The sequence below is a fragment of the Sus scrofa genome, chromosome 6, assembly GCF_000003025.6.
Source record: "Sus scrofa isolate TJ Tabasco breed Duroc chromosome 6, Sscrofa11.1, whole genome shotgun sequence".
Taxonomy (NCBI): domain Eukaryota; kingdom Metazoa; phylum Chordata; class Mammalia; order Artiodactyla; family Suidae; genus Sus; species Sus scrofa.
Genome location: NC_010448.4, coordinates 106057045 through 106076403, shown reverse-complemented (window position 1 = coordinate 106076403; position 19359 = coordinate 106057045). Strand labels below are relative to the sequence as shown.

Genomic DNA, 19359 nt, shown 5'->3' with positions numbered 1-19359 from the left:
AGTTATGGTTGATACAAGTGGGGCTGGTCTGTGTACAGGTGGAGGTATTCAGACTGACAACAGAGATCCCAATTAGGTTTTCTGAAACCCCAAAGAAACTGGAATTGCTCTGTGCTTCAAAGATTTTTTGGGGGAAATTCCTGTCATGGCTCAGAGGAAATGAATCTGACTAGGAACCATGAGGCTGCAGAATTGATCCTGGGCCTTGCTCAGTGGGCTAAGGATCTGGCATTGCAGTGAGCTGTGGTGTAGGCTGCAGATGTGGCTCAGATTTGGTGTTGCTGTGGCTGTGGTGTAGGCCAATGGCTACAGCTCCAATTTGACCCCTAGCCTGGGAACCGCCATATGCCGTGGGTGCGGCCCTAAAAGGACAAAAAAAAAAAAAAAAAAAAAAAAAGATTACTTTTCAATTCTAATGTCCTAGACAGTCCCACACCTGGTGAGAGAAGTATTATGGGCTTAGTTTGCAAATCAGGTTTGGAGAGGGTCGGAGCAAGGTGAGGACTGATGTACATTAAGAGCAAGACCTCCACCCACCAATACAACTGAGAACTGGGAGGATGGCTGGCGTTCAGTAGCAAAGACTCACACTCATAGTAGATACAGTCAACGAATGACTTTTCTCAAAAACAAATACCTTAGCATCTAGTATCTCTAACAAAAGCCCCCAATTATTTAATATTGCTGCAAATGAAATGTTTCAGGGATATGGTCCTTACACATATAATGAGCTCAATATGTAAGAAAAATAGATCAATAAGCAATCCTCTTTGCTGTTGCTTATAAACCACTTACTACCCATATTAACTTACCTTTTGAATTTGACCTGCCCCTTGAGATATTGGAATAAAATGAGATACTGCAACAGGATGTGTCGACGAAAGTTACTGTCGCTCAGTTGTAAGTCCATCAACTACGCAAAAAAAAAAGCACACACACAAAAATGACACATTAAATTCAAGTTCTAACTAAATAAAGATGCAGGCTACGCTATTACAGAAATGGAAGATTTCAACTCAAAAAACATTTGTCAAGAACTGGCTGCCTGGAGGCACTACTGTACAAGCCCCAGGATAGAGCAGCAAAGGCTTCATTTAGATTTCTTAACCATTTTATGCCATGAGACATTTATGTTGGAGGATAGCAAAGTTATTTATATCTGTGGTCCTGAAGTCAGGATAAAAGCAGAAAGTAAACAAATCAAAATATGGCTGTTACTCTCCCACAAATAAAGAAATAATGCTTCAAGATGTCTCTGGATAGACAACAAAATACCAACAGACACTGCTCATTTTTGTAGTCCTAGGAAGTGCCTGCAGCAGATTTGGTGCAAAATGAGCAAATGAGAAGGAATCAGAGATGAAAAGTCACCCAGAATTTAAATGGACTTTTTCCCCCTCTTTTAGAGCCGCACCCAGAGCATATGGAAGTTCCCGGGCTAGGGGTCAAATGGGATCTGTGGCTGCTGGCCTACGCCACGGCCACAGCCACATAAGACCTGAGCCTCATCTGCAACCTACGCCACAGCTCATGGCAGATCCTTAACCCACTGAGCGAGGCCAGGGATTGAATCCACATCCTCATGGTTCCTAGTTGGATTTGTTAACCACTGAGCCATGACAGGAACTTCCTCAATGGAATTTTTTTTAATACTTTAGAGAAAACTGTATCATACTTGTATTATCACAGAATTCGGATTAGAAAGGACTTGAAGGTATTTATGAGGAAGCTCTTCAACAACACTGCTGGTCTTCCTATGACAACGACTTTAGTGATGAAGGCATCATTGAAATTCTGTCCCTGGAGCTCTGAGGGAAAGCTGTGCTATCTATGTCCACAAACCTGTGCTGTTCTGCCTCCCAGACCTAAACAACAACGGGAAGCTGCCTCCTTCTAAATGAATAACCAGTAAGACTCCTGACAGCCCTAGGAATTGGTTTCCAGTTCCAGGTCTCAAGTTCCTTCAGCTACAAGTCACATGCTATGCTTCCATCTAATAATGCAGCTGTTGGGCTGCACCTCACAGGCCTCCAAGACGTGTGCTTGCCCAGCCTCAAGACTGAACAAAGAGCTGCGAGTCGGCAACAAGGGACCTCAGTGGTTTAATGGATGGGGGATCTTATCAGGCGTGAAGCAAAGTCCTGGAGCAAAAGCCCACCATGTGTGTGGCAGACGGTGGCAGGACATGGCAGCAATCTCTGCTCCCCGGAGTCGGGGGGATGTTACCCATTAAAGGGGGAACAGATGTCAGGTTGACTTACTGGTTACCAGGGATACTAGCAGAGGGGCATGCCCTACCCTCGCAGCCCCTAGGATAAGCTCTCAAGGTGGAGAAGTTCTGATCTAAAGATTAGAACATCACTGGTGGGGGCCTGGGGCAGATGTGGAGGTCAGCTATGTGAGCAGGGTTGGCATAAGCGGGCACTGGTCAAGCAGGGGGTGACAGAGAGCAAGAGGACAGCCATCGCAGGTGACCTGATCATACAGCAGCCTGACATTCACTAGCCAGTTTACTCCCTAGTCACTTCTTCCACACAGCTGGCTCTTATTCAAACAAACCACATTTTTCTTTTTTTAAAAAAAGACATATGCTTCCAGTTGGATTTTCCTCAAGTTTAGGGACTTGACTTGGGGTTCTGATTCTGTTATCACATTAGCCCTCCAAAACTGGCAAGCTGAATGGCATGCCAGCCTCCCCTTCCTCTGCTTCTGGACAACTCTGTCTCCATCTGGGCTCTCAACTCTGCTGACGGTCACAGCCCCTCCACTCTAGATCCCCACCAACATGGCCACAAGCTGGACTTGGCTTTCACTCACAGCTGCCTCAGCTCTGAAATCTTTAATTCACAACCCTCTTACTACAACCTCTTATTATTCACTCAGTTGTCCAAATGTACCTATTCGGACTTTACTGAGACCCTAAGTTCTGTGAACTCTCTATTTTCTGTCTATCTATTAAGTCCTATCTTGCTTTTACTAGAACCTTGTTTCTAGATAAGGAGTTAGGAAATGTTTCCTTAGAGGCCTAGAGAATAAAAATTTTAGGTTGTATGAGCCAAGAGGTGTATTATGGATATTATGTAGGTGCCTATGTAAACATTTAAAATGTAAAAAACATAAAACAGGCAGTAGGCCAGATTTGGCCTGTGGGCTGCAGTCAGTTGACCCCAGTTCTAGACTTTCTGGTCTCTCTCTTCAACAATTTTCTTGCCAACCTCCCTAACACCTCTGTCACATCCACTGGGCAAAAGGGCAACCTTGGATCAAATCAACTGTTAGTCACCTCCTGTGTACTAACGCTAGGGCTTCTAATCTAGGCTGCAGATTTAGCTGTTTGAAGAAAATAGAGATGTTCCTGTCATGGCTCAGTGGTTAGTGAAGCCGACTAGGAACCATGGGGTTGCGGGTTTGATCCCTGGCCTTGCTCAGTGGGTTGGGGATCCAGCATTGCCGTGAGCTGTGGTGTAGGTCACAGATGTGGCTCAGATCCCGCGTTGCTATGGCTATGGTGTAGGCCAGCGGCTACAGCTCCGATTTGACCCCTAGCTTAGGAACCTCCATGTGCCATGGGAGCACCCAAGAAATGGCAAAAAGACAAAAAGACAAAAAAAAAAAAAAAAAAAGAAATCATACAGCCATGCGGAGGGCACCACTGCCAAGTCTCCAGCTTCGAACTCTCTCATCTTTAGTCAGCAATCTTTACTCTCCAAAGCTATTCTCTCTGCTATTCTCCACAGCAACTACCTCACACCAGCTGCACAGACCAAAACACCCCTCACTCCCAGCAGACAACTACCTTTACCTTCAACAAGGAGAAAACTTTATCAAACTGGAGGTTTCAGCTGCATGGGGGTTTTGCCTCATTTCCTCTGCCACAACATCTTTACTGCTAAAGGTCATCCTCTGCCTTATCTTCGACTCTTTCTTCTTTTTAAGCTCCCTTCCACTGGCATTTAATTACTTCTCTCAAAAAGACAGCATGGCCTCACATTATCCTCCTGAATAGCAAAACTTTTTGGAAGAACTGGCTACATTCATTGTTTGCAATCAACCCTAGTCTGTTCTGACACACGGCGTTCTGGTTGACTGTTCCAGGGCCAGTGTTTTCACCAGTGACTTATTTGTTGTTAAATCCAATGAATGCTCTTCATAGTCCTTATCCTACTTGATATGCTTGGATTCCATAAAATCATATTTTTCTAGTTTTTCTCCAATCTCACTGACTACTCTTCAATCTTCTTCCTCCTCCCCCCTTTCTTCCTTCTCCCTCAAATGCTGATTTTTTTTGGGATTGGGTTTGATGCTTTTTCTTTTCTTGCCAGTCTACACTCTCAATTACCACATATAAGCTGACAACCAGACTATATACCAATCTATACTCTCAACCTAGATCTCCTTCCTAATCTCCAAATCTGTGTACTCAAGAAGCTATTAATACCTCTACCTGAATGTCCAGCTGACACCTGATTAGATTTCACGTCCAAAATAAAACACACCAATTTTCCCAACAAAGTCTGCTTTTCTCCAGTGTTGGCTAATTAATTGAGAGGCTCCACCACCCACCTACTGGTCTATACTACTCTAGGAAGACTTTCTGGAAAAGGCAGCAACTGTGAACCATAAGAGAAAACCTAAAGTTGGAGCGTACATGAGAAGAAATAAACAAGAGGTACAAAAACTGAGGCAAGTAAGAGAGCAGCCGTGTGCCACGACCCTAAGGAGGTCAGTGTGAAGTGAAGACGGGAGCTCTGGGCCTGAAGAAATCCGTGCTATTTATGAACTTTTCATCTACTGTGAGCTTTAGGTCCCCTTTTCCACATTTATTTATTTTTTTTTTTAAAATTTTTTTATTTTTTTGTCTTTTGTCTTTTTGTTGTTGTTGCTATTTCTTGGGCCGCTCCCACGGCATATGGAGGTTCCCAGGCTAGGGGTTGAATCGGAGCTGTAGCCACCGGCCTACGCCAGAGCCACAGCAACGCAGGATCCGAGCTGCGTCTGCAACCTACACCACAGCTCACAGCAACGCCGGATCGTTAACCCACTGAGCAAGGGCAGGGACCGAACCCGCAACCTCATGGTTCCTAGTCGGATTCGTTAACCACTGCGCCACGACGGGAACTCCACATTTATTTTTTATGTTGGATGATAACTTTTTCTTGGATCAAAACAATGGACTGAAAACAGGAGCCAATAAGATACTAATTTGGAGGTGGGAGAGGACCAGTGTGATCATTCAAACTAACTGCTTCGCATTATCCTGGAGAAAACAAGGCCCTAGAAGTTAAAATGACCCCTGTAAGGTTACACAGCTAGTGAGGAAGAGGTGAGACTAAAACTGAAACACTCAATTGTATTCTTCCTTCTAGAATATATATTTCCTAGTTCCACTTTTCTTCGGTGATTTAATAAGTTACACCATTGAAATTATGCAATGGTCAAATATTTCTTTGATGTCTTTGTTTTGTGAACAAAGGGCCTTTCATCATCCTTCGATTTTACTGTACCTCTTAGCTCAGGCTTCAGCCTTCTTGATTACTATTCTAAACCTAAAAAGGATCAGGTTGCTTTTCTTATCCTTATGTGCCTTTCTGTCACTAAATTATACATGTAAACAATACTCCTTTCTACACATTTGAAACTTTTCATAGAAAAAATTTTAAAAAAGCAATTTTGCTGGTAAAATTAAACCGAAGTATGAAATCTTCCACTTCTATTACTTAAACACAGAATACTTACAAAAAAACCAAAATATTAAGTGTGTTCATTAAATTCTAATTTTTCATTGTTAACATATCAGATCAAATTATCCAAGTTTCAAATTATGAAGTATTTTTTAAAGTTCAAAAAGGTACAGTTAAGTAATACAAAATTTCTTTGTATCATGATCCTGTTACATAGCAAATCCTCACATTTTAACTTGTTCCACATTTGTTAAAAAAACAGTACTGTGGAAACTGTTAAAAGCCCCTCAAACCTCCCTCCACTATGGTAAGCACTACCATGTATTTGGTACTGGGGACTCTTAATGCATACTTTATACTATCATATATACGGAGGCATCTATAAATAATGTATCAAAGCATCCTGCATTTTTACAAACTCTACTATGCATATTATTCTGCAATAAATTATTTTTCATACATTATGTTTGAAATTTACCTATCTTAATACATGGAGCTCCAGTTTAGGGGTTGGCAAATTTATGTCAAGAGTCAGGCAGTAAATCCTCTGAGGCTCTGTGGTTGTGCAGTCTTCATCACGACTGCCCCTTTCTGCTGCTGCCATGCAGAAGCAGCCACAGGCAACACGTGATATGTGCCAATAACCGTGTTAACAAAAGCAGGCAGTAAGCAATGTGCCGACTCCTGCTCTCGTCATCCATTTTCAGTGCTTATAGAACTCGATGATATAAATGTACCCTAACTTAACCATCCACCCAGTCTCCTGCTTATGAACATTTAGGTTGTTTCCAAGCTCACAAACATCTACGTTACAATGAGTCTTATGTATTTTCTTGTGCATGTGTGATTCTCTGGGGCTCACATCTCAGAACAAAAGTTTTAACTTTGCTCTTTATTATGATATTGCTCTGACAAGTGATTATCAATTTATACCTCAACCAGCTAGCTACATATGAAAGTTCTCCTTTTTCCACACTTTTGCCGATATGTTTACCATTAGAATTTTTGTCAATTTGGTAGGTGTGAAGTGAGTATTTCATCATTTTAATTTATTGGCTACTGTCTGCATCCTTTATAAGCTTATTAGCTATTCCAGTTTCTATGTCTGTAAATTGCCTGTACACCATTCAGTATTCTATCTGGCTTTTTGTCAATGGAATGTTCAGAATACCAATCTTTCTCAGTTATGAAGGTGGTGAATATCTTCTAGTTTGTGGCCTGTCTTTTCACTTTTGTCTATGTTATCTTTTACTTTTCAAGACTCTTAAATATTTAATCTATTGACTTTTCCCCTCATGATTTGTGGTTTTTTTTAATGATTTTTATTTTTTCCATTATAATTGGTTTACATCATCTGTGCTTTTTTCCTTAAGAAATCTTTCCCCACTCCAATTTTATATTTTCTTCTAAATATTTAAAAGTTTCACTTTTTTTTTTGAATTGAATCTTGTGCATATACCAAGCAATGACTGAATTCTATTTTTTCCATATGGATAATGAGTTGTCCAAGCAACATTAAGAATAATCCACCTTTTTCTAATTTGTAATGTAACCTCTTTTGTATATCAAACTTTCCTCTAAGTTTGTGCTTTCTATTGCTCTACTTCTTTCTTCTTTATACCTGTCCTAATACCTACTCATGCTTTAACTAGTACAGCTTTATAGGTCTTAATGTCTGATAGGGCAATTGTTTCCCCTTTCTTCAAATTTTTTCTTACTCTTGGCTTTTTGCTTTTCTACAAAAACTTTAAGATCAACTATTAATGTTCCCTCAAAAAGCCTGTTTGGATCTGATTCAAAATACACTGAATTTATGGACACGTTTGGGGAGGAGCAGTAAGTACTAGGTCTATCTATAAATGTAGTCCTACCTCTTCATTTTTCTAATTTTCTCTATGAAGATTACTCCTAGGTATTAACTAGTTCTCACTGCTGTTTTGAATAACATTTTGTAAATAGTTACTATAGGAACAGTATTGATGTTTCTCTTGTAACCTTGCTGAAGCCTTTTTATTTTTACTTTCTTATGGCAAGCACATGGAAATTCTCAAGCCAGGGGCTGAATCTGAGCTGCAGCTGTGACCTTATACTACAGACGTGGCAACAGCAGATTCTTAACCCACTGTATTTGCTGGGGATTGAACCCATGCCTCTGCAGCAACCTGAGCCAATACCATTGGATTCTTAACCCACTGCATCACAGCAGGAACTTCTGAAGCCTCATTAATTTTAACAGTTTGTTCTCTTGGATTGTTTCTATAGACAATTACATTGCCTTCAAATAGGGACAGTTCACTTTTCCCCTCCAACACAGATACTCTCATTCCCTTTTTAATTTCTCTTATTGAAATGGCTAGGTCCTCTGTTATTGAACTGAAATATGGTTGGTAGATATCTGTGTCTTGCTCTTGAAATTACTAGGAATACTCTTTTTTTTTTTTTTTTTTTTTTTTGCTTTTAAGGGCTGCACCTGTGGCATATGGAGATTCCAGGCTAGGGGTCGAATCGGAGCTACAGCTGCTGGCATACACTACCGCCACAGCAATGCAGGATCTGAGCCATACCTGTAATGCACACCATAGCTCACGGCAATGCCAGATCCTTAACCCACTGAGCAAGGCCAGGGATCGAACCCGCAACGTCATGGTTCCTAGTCTGATTCGTTTCTGCTGTGCCATGATGAAAATTCCTCCTGGGAATACTTTTGAAAGTTTGATCCTTATATATGATGCTTGCCATGGAGTTTTTAATCAATCCCCTTAAGGTGGAGAAAACTCCCTTCTATTTCTAATGTTTTTGTAATGAGTATTATATTGTATTGAAATAATTTTCTTGGCATCTGAGATGATCATAGTTTTTATTTCTGTGAATCTGTTAATCTGGTATTACATTAATCTTTCTGACATTAAATCATTTACATTCTTGGGGTAAATCTTATTTAGTCTCTATGTTAAAAAATAACTGCAACTGATTTGTGAATTTTTACAATATTTTTTGCAATCTCTATTTGTAAGTGAAGTTGATAGGTACACTTTTTTCTTGTTCTGTCCTTATTGGGATTTTATTTAAAAGTTACTTTAATTTCATATAAGGACCTGCTTATCCTCTATCCCTTTAAGTGCTGATAATACACACATAAAAAATCTGGGCCTGACATCACTTGAAAGATATCATTTTGATTACTGAGTATTTCTTAATAGTAATTTGTTTATTCAAGTTTTTAATTGCTTTGTAAATCCATTTTGATAATTAAATTTTTCTAGAGTATTACTATTTCACTAGATTTTTCTCTTCTCACATTGTTTTTTTTTTTTTTTTCCTTTCCTTTTTACAGCCACACATGTGGTACACGGAAGTTCCTAGGCTAAGGGTCAAACAGAGCTGCAGCTGCTGGCCTACACCATAGCCACAGCCACACTAGATCTGAGCTCTATCTGTGACCTACACCACAGCTTGCAGCAATGCCAGATCCTTAACCCACTCAAGGAAGCCAGGGATCGAACCCACATCCTTACAAACACTATGTTGGGTTTTCAACCTGCTGAGCCACAACGGAGCTCCTCTTACCTTACCTGTCTGACACAAAATACTTACGATGTGCTTTATAATATGTTTATAACAAATTTAGAATCTCCACTGTGGTTTAATTCCTGGGGAATGGTTTTCATGTTTCCATGCATTTACCCCCTTTTAAACTATCCTTTTCAGAGTTTCAATTTAATTGCACTGTGGCCACAGAATGTGCCTTGCATGACAGGCAATCTTTCAAATTTGCTGAGACTTTCTTTATGAACTACTACAGTCGAATTTTCTGATCACCCCCCATGTACACAAAAAGAACACATTATCTCTATTTGCTGTGCACAAGTTTCCATGTATACTCCATCAAGATTACTGTTATTGTTAAAATCTACCAAGATCAATCTGCTTGATACATTCGGTACTCAAACTTATTATTTTTATTGTTCAAAGAAATCTTCCATATACTTACTAATCTTTAGTTTGCTCAACCCACCAGTTTTTGATGAAGGGACTTTATTTTTTTTGTCTTTTTGACTTTTCTAGGGCCACTCCCATGGCATATGGAGGTTCCCAGGCTAGGGGTCCAAGCGGAGGTGTAGCCACCGGCCTACACCAGAGCCATAGCAATGCGGGATCCAAGCCGAGTCTGCAACCTATACCACAGCTCACGGCAACGCCAGATCCTTAACCCACTGAGTAAGGCCAGGGATTGAATCCGCAACCTCATGGCTCCTAGTCGGATTCGTTAACCACTGCGCCACGACGGGAACTCTGATGAAGGACTTTAAAATACTCCACTATTACTATGGATCTGTCAAATGTGAGCTACAACTGCTGGCCTACACCAGAGCCACAGCCACCTCAGATCCAAGCCATGTCTGTGACCTCCACCACAGCTTACTGTAATATCAGATCCTTAACCCGCTGAGCAAGGCCAGGGATTGAACGTGCAATCTCATGGTTCCTAGTCGGATTCCTTTCCATTGTGCCACGACGGGAACTCCTGAAATATTTTTCAATTTTTGTGCTCACCATTGCTTTCTGTATCCTACTCTTTTCCAATGGGTTCAGTTTCCTTCTTCCTAGAGACCAGCATTTAGTAGTTTTTCAAAATGACCTTAAGAGTGGTATACTTTCCTGGTCTTAGAATGAAAAATATTTTTATTTCACCTACAGTATTTGTTGCATTTAGCTAGGGATGAAATTCTAGATTGACAGTTATTTTTCTCAGCAGAAATATTTCTCTACTGTTCTCTGATACTATTGATATCTGTTAAAAATCTGTTCCTTTCCAGTTTATTTGTCTTTCACCCACCCCCACCCCCTTTGGTGGCTTTTAAAGTTTTCTCTTTATCCCTGAAGTTATAGCATAATGTACCAAAGTATGGATTCCTCTTTCTTTTATCTTGGTTGGGAGCTGGAGCAGACTTTTAATCTGAGAACTTGGGACTTCCCTTAGTCCTTTAGTTTCTCCACCATTCTCTCCATTTTGTTCTTTGAAAATACTACTTAGATATATGCTGGGGGAGTTCCTATCATGGGTCAGCAGAAACGAATCTGACTAGTATCCATGAAGATGCAGGTTCGAGCCCTGGCCTCGCTCAGTGGGTTAAGGATCTGGCATTGCTGTGAGCTGTAGTGTAGGTTACAGATGCACCTCAGATCCTATACTGCTGTGGCTGTGGTGTAAGCTGGCGGCTACAGCTCTAATCCAACCCCTAGTTTTGAAACCTCTATATGCTACCGGTGTGGCCCTAAAAAGAACAAAAAAAAAAAAAAAAAAAAAAAAGATATATGCTGGAATTTCTCAATCAGGTTAACAACGACAAAACAACAACAAAAAAAATCCACCTCTTTGTGCAAGTTCTGCATGAACTTCTCATCACTAGCTCTCTTGTCATCTATATTCAATCTACAGTTTAATTCTGTGTGCTGTGCTTTGGTTTCAATGGTCATATTTTTCCTTTTCCATACTGCCAAGTAGTTGTCATGTTAAACTGTCTTAATTCACTCCTGCTGAAGTGTTTCAGTTTCACAACTTATTCTCAATGGATGATCAATCATCAATTTTCTCTTTGATTAACCAATACATCTATTTTTTTTTTTTTAGTTTTGATCAGGCTGTGTATCTAGAACAAATACACATATATCCAAAGTTGATTTTGTTGGTGATCTGTCTCAGCATTGGATTTCTGAATTTTAATTTATCAGAGAGTTTTGAACGGAAGGCTCCTGTTTTGGGGATGGCTGCTTATTCCTTCTTCTTTCCATGTACACTCTTTCCTGTGTAGTACTTTTGCATTTTCTTCCACTAGGTCCCTAGACCCAAGTCTGGAAGACAGTCTTATGATTACTTTTTTGGGGGGCTATGCCTATGCCTGTGGTATGTGGAAGTTCCCAGGCCAGGGATCAAACCTGTGCCACAGTAGCAGCCTGGGCTGCTCTAGTGACCATGCAGGATCCTTAACCCACTGCACCACAAGGGAACTCCTTATGGTGACTTTTTGGAACAGCTGTTTCATGAGTAAACTGAGGATATCACATACCTCGTCCCAGAGCAAGCAAAGGACACAAAGCTGTGCCTTTATCATCCCTAGACCCACAACTTCCTATGAAACTGCTGCCATTGTCAGATTGCTAATATTTATCTTAGCTTCTTTTCAAAAGTGGGTTAAGTTCTAACCCCTTCTCTGGTTCAGGCAGTCAATGTGGCTTTGGCTCCTGGTCCCACAAAGAACACATCTGGTCTCTTATACGTAGCCAAACTCCTGGGAGCCACCACCTGCATGGGATATACAGTCCAACAGGACCAAAGCTTCATTTTCACTTACTACTTGGCAGTTCTGATTCATGAAGATATTTATCTTGTTTCTAAAACCCTAACTTTGCCTTGCTGGTTTTCTTTTTTTTCTCTTTATCTGTTATTGCTATGTATTTGGAGCAAAGGGAGCGAGTCGAAACATAAACTCAATGTGCCATCTTGACCAGAAACTTACATAATCCCTCAACATTGTATTTGAACAAAATTTATTTAAGATTAATAGAGAAGTTTAAAACCCTTTATCTGTAACTAAATGGAAAACTAATTATAAAATATTTTCATAAATGCAAATTACATCCTAACTTGAGGTTTGAATTATATATATTGAAAGTAACTAAAATGAATTCTAAAATATATCTACAAAACAGACAATGCAGAACTCCTTTCACTTCTGAAATCAAATCTGTTTTACTTCTATAAGAAATAGAACTCTCAAACTAACATTTATCAGTTTTAAGTAAAAATAAACTTTTCTACTGTATTTAACTTAATAGGATATCAGCTAAATAGAAAAACAAAAACCTTTCTTACTAGCTTATGAAAAAGAAAGATTCATACCTTTTCACTTGTTAAAAATTTTGCAAAATACACATGCTCTCCTCCTGTTTTTAATTCTTCCATCTTTTTCCTTGAGGCCTGAGTATCATCTAATTTGTAACTCTTAAAAACAGCTAGAACTTCTTCAGAATACTGCAAAGTAAAAATATCAATTAGTTTTATTTGGCACTGTTGCCCAATCATTTGTTTAGTGTTTTTCTTTATCAAAATAACCTACAATTTGTTCCCAGTTAACTGTATATGCACACTTAACAAGAAAAATTATGATAAAAAAATGACAGTAAAATTATTTTGCATGAGATTTCATGGTTATTGTAAAAGTAGGACTAAACTCTCTGTTTCTGAAGAAATGTGATTTCTTTTGCAGTCTGTGTAAGGAGCAAGCAGAGAAAGGAATGCTTTGAGAATATACAGAAATTTACCAGTAACATAGCTGCTTAGTGAGCACTGGAAACTCAAGCATTTCTTGTGCTAAAGACTGACCAAATAAAAAAATGATGTCAAATCCTATCTGGTTAAGGGATAATTCTGGATTTCTCATTCACCACTTAATCTGAATTTGGATAGTTAAAATAAAAAAGGATTTTGCATATAAAATAAAAACTTAAAAAAATAACAAAGAATACACACCATGCTAATTTTTTTTTTTTTCCAGCCACCTAACCCGAGGCCAAACCCACATCATAGCTATGGCAACGTCAGATTCTTAATCCGCTGCACCACACGGAATATCCCACACCACACTACTTTTAAAAGCTACTTACTAACCTTAGATTTTGAATACAACAAAAAGGATAAATTGACTTTTAAGTAGCCAAGGAAAAGAAATACAGAGAATTCCTATAAAAAGGAGGTTAGCAAAACTCTCCTGTAAAGAGTCAGACATATTTTAGGCTATATGCTGCAAATGGTCTCAATCATTATAGCATAAAAACGACCACAGATAATACATAAATGAATGGGTGTAGTTGTGTGCCAATACTAACTTTGTTTAAAAAAGTAGGTAGTTAGGCTGTATGTGGTCCAAGGCCAGTTTGCAGACTCCTGTTCTAACAGGATAGCTGAAATAATTTCATGCAAAGTAAAAGGTAGAATGTATTCCTCAATTCATGCTGACAATACTATGTAAAAAAAACCTAAAGGTGTGTTTCCCAACCTCTAAATCTTCAAGTCATTTATAAACTATACTCAAAATCAATTACTTATGTATTAATTTGCAACTTAGCGTCTATATATTATGAAATAGGTATAAAAATGTAAGAAGTAGAATTATATAGTGAAATGTATGCTGGCAAGAGTCAAGTTCAGATTGTGCCATTAGGTAATAAAGTATTGGGCTTTTAGTAGTCTGTGATTGGTAGCTTACCTTGAGAAAGGTTTTCCATGAAATTTTCTCATAGCATTGCACAGGGTTCCTAAAGTAGTCCTGAAGTGACCAAAATTTTCGGTACAGGTTGTAATCAATTGGAATGGAGCTAATAAAATAAATATTAAATGACTCATTTAAGTTCTTTTAGAAATATGCATTTCTTTTAAATTTTCCTGCATCACAAATCCTTTTAAAAAGTTGATGAAAGTCATGGCTTCTTTCCCCAGAAAAGCAAACACATTCATAATTACTTACATAAATTTCCATAAATAATTTCAAGGGATTCACAGACCCCTATTCCTGCTGTATCTTTAATGGTGGAACTGCTGAATTTTGACTGGATACATTCAGAATTGAATGCTATGTTTCCCAACCTCTCTTGGACTAGGTGTGGCCATGTGATTAAATTCTGGTCAATTAGTTGGGAGTGGAAGTCCTATGTGACTTATTTGGGCCATGTTTTATCATTTTCCCTTTGGGCTCGCTAAAATGTAGATGTGATGATGAACCATCCTGGACCACAGAAAAAGAGCAAATAGCAGGGGATAGTGGAACAAAAGTTAGAAGGAACATGGGTCCTTAGCCAATTCCCTGAAGAGTGCTACTGCATCAGCCCTGAACTGCTGGTCTTCAGACTTAAAGGAGAAAGAAAACAACTTCTTTGTTGTTCAGGCTAATGCTACTTTGAATCTGTGTTAGAAGCTATAGGCATTATATCCTCACCAACACACCAGAAGACCTAGTACTAAACAAATACGATAGGTAATTATCAACTTAGTATCACAAAAATAAGACCTTTCTTTAGTGTCTCTATTATAGTATTACTAATTCAACTTCTAATTTGGCTATGTTACAAATCTTAGTGTCAATACACGTTCTTTTAATTTTACAAGCAATTATTATGCTACAAAATGTTATAATTTTTAATTTTTCTTTTTGGCTGCACCTTTGGCACGCAGAAGTTCCCCAACCAGAGATCAAACCTAAGCCATAGCTTCAACAATGCCAAGTCCTAACTGCCAGGCAACTCAATTTTTTAAAAGACATTTTAAAAGACATTTCAGATATTATATTAACAACATCTTTTGTAGTATTCAAAATGGCCAACGAAGCCTTTTAGTATTAACCATATGTCAAAAATGCTTGAGGTATCAACTATTTAATATACTCAAATAGCCACAAAAGTTGTCAACATCACCTTCAAATTAATTTTGTCTATAAACACAACTGAATACTTCCTTACTCCATTCTTTCAAAATAAACCTAAACAAGATGAACCTATGGATTATAGCAGGCATCTTTGCTAAGTTTCATGCCCATACAAACATTCCAAGTAAGACTCTCATTTTATATGGGAAACAGAAAGTAGGTTTAGGGATCCATACTGCACCATAACCTCAAAGTGAAATGGAAGGGAGAAGGGGAGGAACACATAGGTTTCCTGTGGTTGGCTTTTCAAATGCTACAAATAAATATCAGGGAGGCTACCTACACAATAAACTGCCTGCATACAATTTGGAAACCAACTGATACAACCCAGGAATGACAGGAATTATAAATTTCAATAATATACATGAAAGTTACAAATCAAAGAAAACCACAAGCATGATTTCCTTCCTCCTTGTCTATGTTCTCACTCTGGTACTTGATAAGTCATTAAGGTATTATCCTTGTAAACCAAGAAACCTGAACTTCTAAACACTCACCAAGTTGTTGGAGCTTCATCATCTCCCATTTCACCTTCTTCTACATCCATTCCTTCTTCTCTATCCTCAGTGTGCTAAATTTAAAAAACAGCACAACCTATCATGAAGCAGTTGTCAGGAAGATGAGAATTCTATGTGACAGATCTGAGAACTCAAGAGCAGTATGACAATAATATAAAATAGTCATGAAGACATAGCACAAAGTTTTAAACCAGTACTTTTCCAAAATGGTCAGCAGATTCTCTCTGGGGACAAAGGGTCTACAGCAAAATATGATTTGGAAACATAGTCCTTTTGGAAAAGTGAGAAGATCATTAGCACACTAAGGACTCCAAAACCACAAGTAACTTTTAAAGCGATTTAAGTAATTTTGTCCCCAACTTGGACTCTGAAAATCTTCACCCACCCCTACATATAACACTTACTATCTGGGAACACTTTAGGATATGCTGGGTGTCCTGTTCCGTATTGAAAAATTCAAAAGAACAAGTTTACAGAGGGTAGTCAAAGAAATGCATAAAAGAAACAAAAAGGTGAAAAACAGATTTTGAAAAATCTTAAAGTCAATATCATTTCCAAATTGATAATGATTACAATTTAAGGAATAAATTAAAGTACTCTAATTTACAATGAGATATTAGTTACATCTAAATAATAATGTTTTAAACTTCATAATTTTCTTATAAATGTCCCAAATCTTGCCAACTTTGGCCTATCTTCTGGATACATCATAATCTTTAAAGATAATGTTAACCTTGGGAGTTCCCGTCATGGCGCAGTGGAAACGAATCCAATTGGGAACCATAAGGTTGTGGGTTTGATCCCTGGCCTCGCTCAGTGGGTTAAGGATCTGGCATTGCTGTGGGCTGTGGTGTAGGTTGCAGATGCGGCTTGGATCCTGCGTTGCTATGGTGTAGGCCGGTGACTGTAGCTATGATTAGATCCCTAGCCTGGGAACCTCCATATGCCGTGGATGTGGCCCTAAAAAGCTAAATAAATAAATGAAAATAAAGTTAATGCTGCTGATGTCCTTTTGAAAAAAAAAAAAATCGGGCAAATGATGGACTATTTAACAAATGATTCTGAGATAACTGGCTTGCCATTTGAAAAAAAAATTAAATTATAATTCAAGTTAGTCTCCAACATTTCTGCTGAGTAAAAGATTTAGAAGAAAAAACAAAATCATTAAAGCACCAGAAGAAAACCAAGGGAAGTACATACTCCTGTGGGTGGAAGCTTTCAGTATGACATTAAGACCAAAAACAGTAAAAGACCAAAAATGTTGACATTACTACACCCAAATTCAACAGCTCTATATAGTAAGCTCTAGAAAGTTATAAGGAAAACTACAAACTGAGAACTGTATCATGAATTAATGAGTTTCTAAACATCAATAAAAGTAGACATTTCAGCAGTAAAATGGGCAAATATCATAAATAGACAATTCTTTTCCTTGTTTCTAATCAGCACAGAAAAAAATAAATTCTAATGAACATACAGTGAGCTCTTCAACTAATTACCAAGGAAATCTAAGTCAAAACAAAGATGACTTACCTTTCAAGTACATATCAATTAAGCAAAGATTTTTAAAAACTGATAATTTCCTGTGTTGGCATGAGGCTGTGGGGAAATGGGAAGGTGTTCTCTATGTGGCACTGTGGTAATATACATGGGTACAACTTTTCCGAGAAAGACCTGGACAATTGTTATCAAAATCTGATATATGCATTTATTTTGAGTCAGAAATTCCACTTATCAAAATTTATTTATGCAGGAGTCACCTGCATAATTTAGCAATGATATGTAAATACTATCTATTATAATGTTGTCAATAATTTTTCACTATTAGAGATTATCTAAATACCCACTAACAGGGGATTGTGATATATCCAAAGACTTATCATGAGACATTAAAACACTGAGACAGACCTAAATGGTACTGATGCAGAAATGCAACCATTTTATGTTGCTAAAAGAAAGTGAATTTCACAACGGTATATATTGTACGACCTCATTTTTGTAATAAAACTATAAACACAAAGTCCTATAAGGACAGAAAGAGAATATTAAAAGTGGTTACCTTTGGAGCCTTGGATTATGAGGTAGGTGTACTTTCTATTTTAAATATTTCTATTTTGTTTGCATTTTTTAAAAAACACAGAATACATATTATTTATATAAACTCGAAACAAAGGTTTTTAAAATTTTTGATTAGAAGACACATTCATATGAGTTACCTCAGTAACAAACTTAAAATATGTTCTGTTAGATTTCATATCAGCCTCACCTTCTGACCCAATGTGCTTTCCTGCTCGTTGGTATTGAAAACAGTGACATTTTCCAGATTAAACTGACTCTGCAAGTTAAGACCTATTTAAAAAAAAAAATTTTTTTTTCAAAGTATATCCATCAAACACCTACATTAAGAATATAACATTGTTGTCATATAACCAAAATACATAAAATGATAAACCCATAATTAAGCAAAAGGTCTAGTCAGAAGTAACATCACACTTGATTTTCAAATTCTTTTCAAAGTTAATTTCTTTAAGGTGCCTTTAGAGTATGCAGAATTCTATATACACTATAATTGATATACCTGATGCTTGTTATTCACGAATACTATAGAACAATTTTAGAGAATGCAATATGTAGTAATTTATAAATTAGTTAACGAGAGGTTTCTCACTGTCAAGGAAAGAAGTTATATATAAGCAGGTCTACTGGATTAGACTCCTAAGTATCAATCACTGTATCATTGTTTCTGTTGTCGGGTCATTAGAAAAATGTAGACAGATACAGAAATAAATACAGATGCATGTATATACCTGTTAACATATATCTTTCTGAGCTCTGTCCATTGAGAGAGCTTTGAAGCAGTGATACTCCAGTAACAATTAGCCCAGATCTTGCCTTCTAAATACTATTTTTAAGTAAAACAAGGCACTTTGGAGAAGTGGCTGATTCCAAGGGTTGAACAAGGAAAACACAAGCTGCACCTGGGCTATCCTCTCCTGCCAGAAAAGCATGAAAGAGCCTCCAATGGGCAAAACTCTAATAATATGAGCAAAAAAGTAAATAATGATACTATGAGATTATAACCCATATAAAATACTGAAATAGATGATCGACTTAATAAGTGAACAAGGGAGAAGAGACAAATCTTTTTTATTTTCTTGCCTTTTTGTCTTTTTAGGGCCGCAGCTGCAGCACATGGAGGTTCCCAGGCAGAGCCACGGCAGCGCCAGAGCCGAGCCACGCCTGCAACCTACCCCACAGCTCACAGCAATACCGGATCCTTAACCCACTGAGTGAGGCCAGGGATCGAACCTGCAACCAATGGCTCCTAGTCGGACTCGATTCCACTGCGCCATGACGGGAACTCTGAGAAAACTTTTCTTTAGCTAAGAACCCCAATTTATAAACATAAAATTAATTAAAGAAATAGAAAATCACCAGGAAAACCTAATAATAATCACTGCAGGCGACCACTAGGGAACACTACTAAACTTAGTGGGCAAAGGTCTAAGGAGGAAAAGAATATCTGCAAGGCCTCAAAATATTTCCCTTCAAATATTTATTAATTGCAAAGGGGAAAATAGTAACTTTGTAGTAGAGGAATATGGTGATCAAGGATAACATTCCCAGTAAAAAGACACATCAACACCATGTGGAGGAAATTTCCGTTGTGGCTCAGTAGAA

At 38.1% G+C, this 19359-nt stretch overlaps 1 protein-coding gene across 2 annotated transcripts in view; it reads right to left on the bottom strand.

Annotated features, from left to right (window-relative positions):
* THOC1 (THO complex 1) overlaps positions 1–19359 on the bottom strand; it is a 48864-nt gene that overhangs the window by 11722 nt on the left and 17783 nt on the right. For both annotated transcript variants that reach the window (XM_021096158.1, XM_021096157.1), the window contains exons 8-12: positions 17945–18027; positions 15658–15731; positions 13949–14057; positions 12583–12714; positions 813–913 (exon numbers count right to left, since the gene is read on the bottom strand). In XM_021096158.1, coding sequence (XP_020951817.1) covers positions 813–913; positions 12583–12714; positions 13949–14057; positions 15658–15731; positions 17945–18027 — 499 coding nt within the window. The remainder of the gene's footprint in view (positions 1–812; positions 914–12582; positions 12715–13948; positions 14058–15657; positions 15732–17944; positions 18028–19359) is intronic.